Source organism: Vicia villosa, linkage group LG6 (assembly GCF_029867415.1).
Source record: "Vicia villosa cultivar HV-30 ecotype Madison, WI linkage group LG6, Vvil1.0, whole genome shotgun sequence".
NCBI classification, from domain to species: Eukaryota; Viridiplantae; Streptophyta; class Magnoliopsida; order Fabales; family Fabaceae; genus Vicia; species Vicia villosa.
This window is the reverse complement of record NC_081185.1, coordinates 10,102,756-10,104,644: the sequence shown is the minus strand read 5'-3', so window position 1 is coordinate 10,104,644 and position 1,889 is coordinate 10,102,756. Positions and strand designations below refer to the sequence as shown.

The 1,889-nt window shown below is 35.9% G+C and overlaps 1 protein-coding gene across 1 annotated transcript; it reads right to left on the bottom strand.

Moving 5' to 3' along the window:
* Positions 1 to 476: 476 nt before the first annotated feature.
* On the bottom strand, positions 477 to 1,004 carry LOC131613182 (uncharacterized). Its single transcript, XM_058884873.1, has one exon. The coding sequence runs from the start codon at positions 1,002 to 1,004 to the stop codon at positions 477 to 479; it is 528 nt and encodes a 175-aa protein (XP_058740856.1).
* Positions 1,005 to 1,889: the final 885 nt, after the last annotated feature.

The following is a 1,889-nucleotide window of genomic DNA, read 5'->3' as shown; positions in this document are numbered from 1 at the left end:
TTTATATATTTCCTGAAATGGAAATTGCAATGTATTAGAGTACCACATTATCTCACACAAAATTCATATCCTTGTTATCATCAAAACTAAGAATATTGATCAGAACAAATCTTGTTCTAACAATTACACTTGACTAATTAGTTTTATGCGGTGTGTTACTAGCCTCAAATGACTCACTTACTATCACTTTTTTTCCATATTACAAACTTTGAATATGTATCGGATCTTTAAATTATAAATTGTAATCCAATTATAAATCAAAGCAAATTTGTGCCTTTTTTTTACGTTTTTGATTAAGAATCTTGGAATATAAATGGACTGTGTGTTAGATTAGAATTTAAACAAAAAAAATCTATTTCAAAGAGATTCAAATCTTAAAATGAAAAAAAAAAAATTTAAATCAATAAAAATATGTTGATTGATTCAAAAAATAGTTGGGATACAAGGTGACCAAGAGGTCCAACCTAACTACACAGTTACATCATCAATTGTGTAGTGTACTCTCTATATCTTTTACAATGCCAACTCCTATGTATAATGGCTTCTATAATATTATTTACAATGTTTTCACAATCTATATGATTCTCAAAACAAATAGCATTTCTCAACTTCCAACAATGATATATGGTTTTTGCTATTGCAACTCGCATGATCCACACTCTTTTTCCTTTTCCTCCACAATAGGTAGTCAGCCATTTAACTTCATCATCCCACGGGAGAGGTTGGTGCTCAACTTGAATCCATTGTAAAATACTCCTCCAAATCTGTTTCATTTTGGCACAACCAAAGAGCAAATGATTTATCCTTTCTACCTCATTACAGGGACAACGCTTAACTTCAGTAATCAATCCCCATTTTACCAGGCGATCCTTAGTTGCTAACCGCCTATGGCAAGCAAGCCATAAGCAAGTAACAACCCTAGGCTTAGCATTATTTCCTGCTATAAGAACATACCACTCAACTGTTATCCGCGTATTATGCAACAACTTATACACAGTCCCCATTGTAAATTTGTTGCCCTCAAGGCTAGCCTCCCAATAATTTTGCACCTCTTGTATTCTTTGTCTGGCTTTCATAATACCTTTGTTGATCTAAGGTGAACTTTTACTCACTTCCATAGTCATCATGTCTTGCTCTTTTAAAAAATAGAAATGCATCTATTTCACCCATAGGAAGTCTTGCTTCCTGCATAGGTTCCACAAAAGCTTTATCATAGTGATTTGGTTCCATATTTCCAAATTTAGAATGTTTAATCCCTCGTGCTTTATGGGCTTACTCATCTTTTCCCAAGCCAAAGGACTCTTTCTACTAGGAGATGTTCCCCCAGTCCAGATGAAAATTCTGCAGGCAACATGAATTTTTTGAATGACTACTTTGGGCATGGGAAAGCACTACAGCCAGTAATTTGCAATAGAGAAACCAATAGCTTTGACTAGTTGAGTTCTCCCTGCAATACTTAAAAGCCTGGATCTCCAATGATGTATTCTGCTTAAGATTTTCTCAATGAGAGGAAGGTAATGATTCAAGGATAGCTTCTTACTAGTGAGGGGCACACCCAAGTATCTAAAAGGTAGCTTACCTTCATTGAACCCTGTAGTGCCCAGGATTGCCTGTTTTCTCTTCTCCTCAACAGCTCCAAAATAAACATTGCACTTTGTGGGGTTTCTGTGGAACAGTAAAAGGTATTCATAGCCTGTAAAATCAGCTCCACAGATCCCTTGTCTACCCTAGTGAATAAGAGTATGTCGTTCGTAAAGGTTAGGTGGGTTATAGCCAACTTCTTACATTTGGAGTGATGATTGAAGTTGGGATTCAACTGCATTCTATGGAGGAGCCTGCTTATATACTCCATGACCAGCACAAAGAGGAAAAGGGATATGGGATACCCC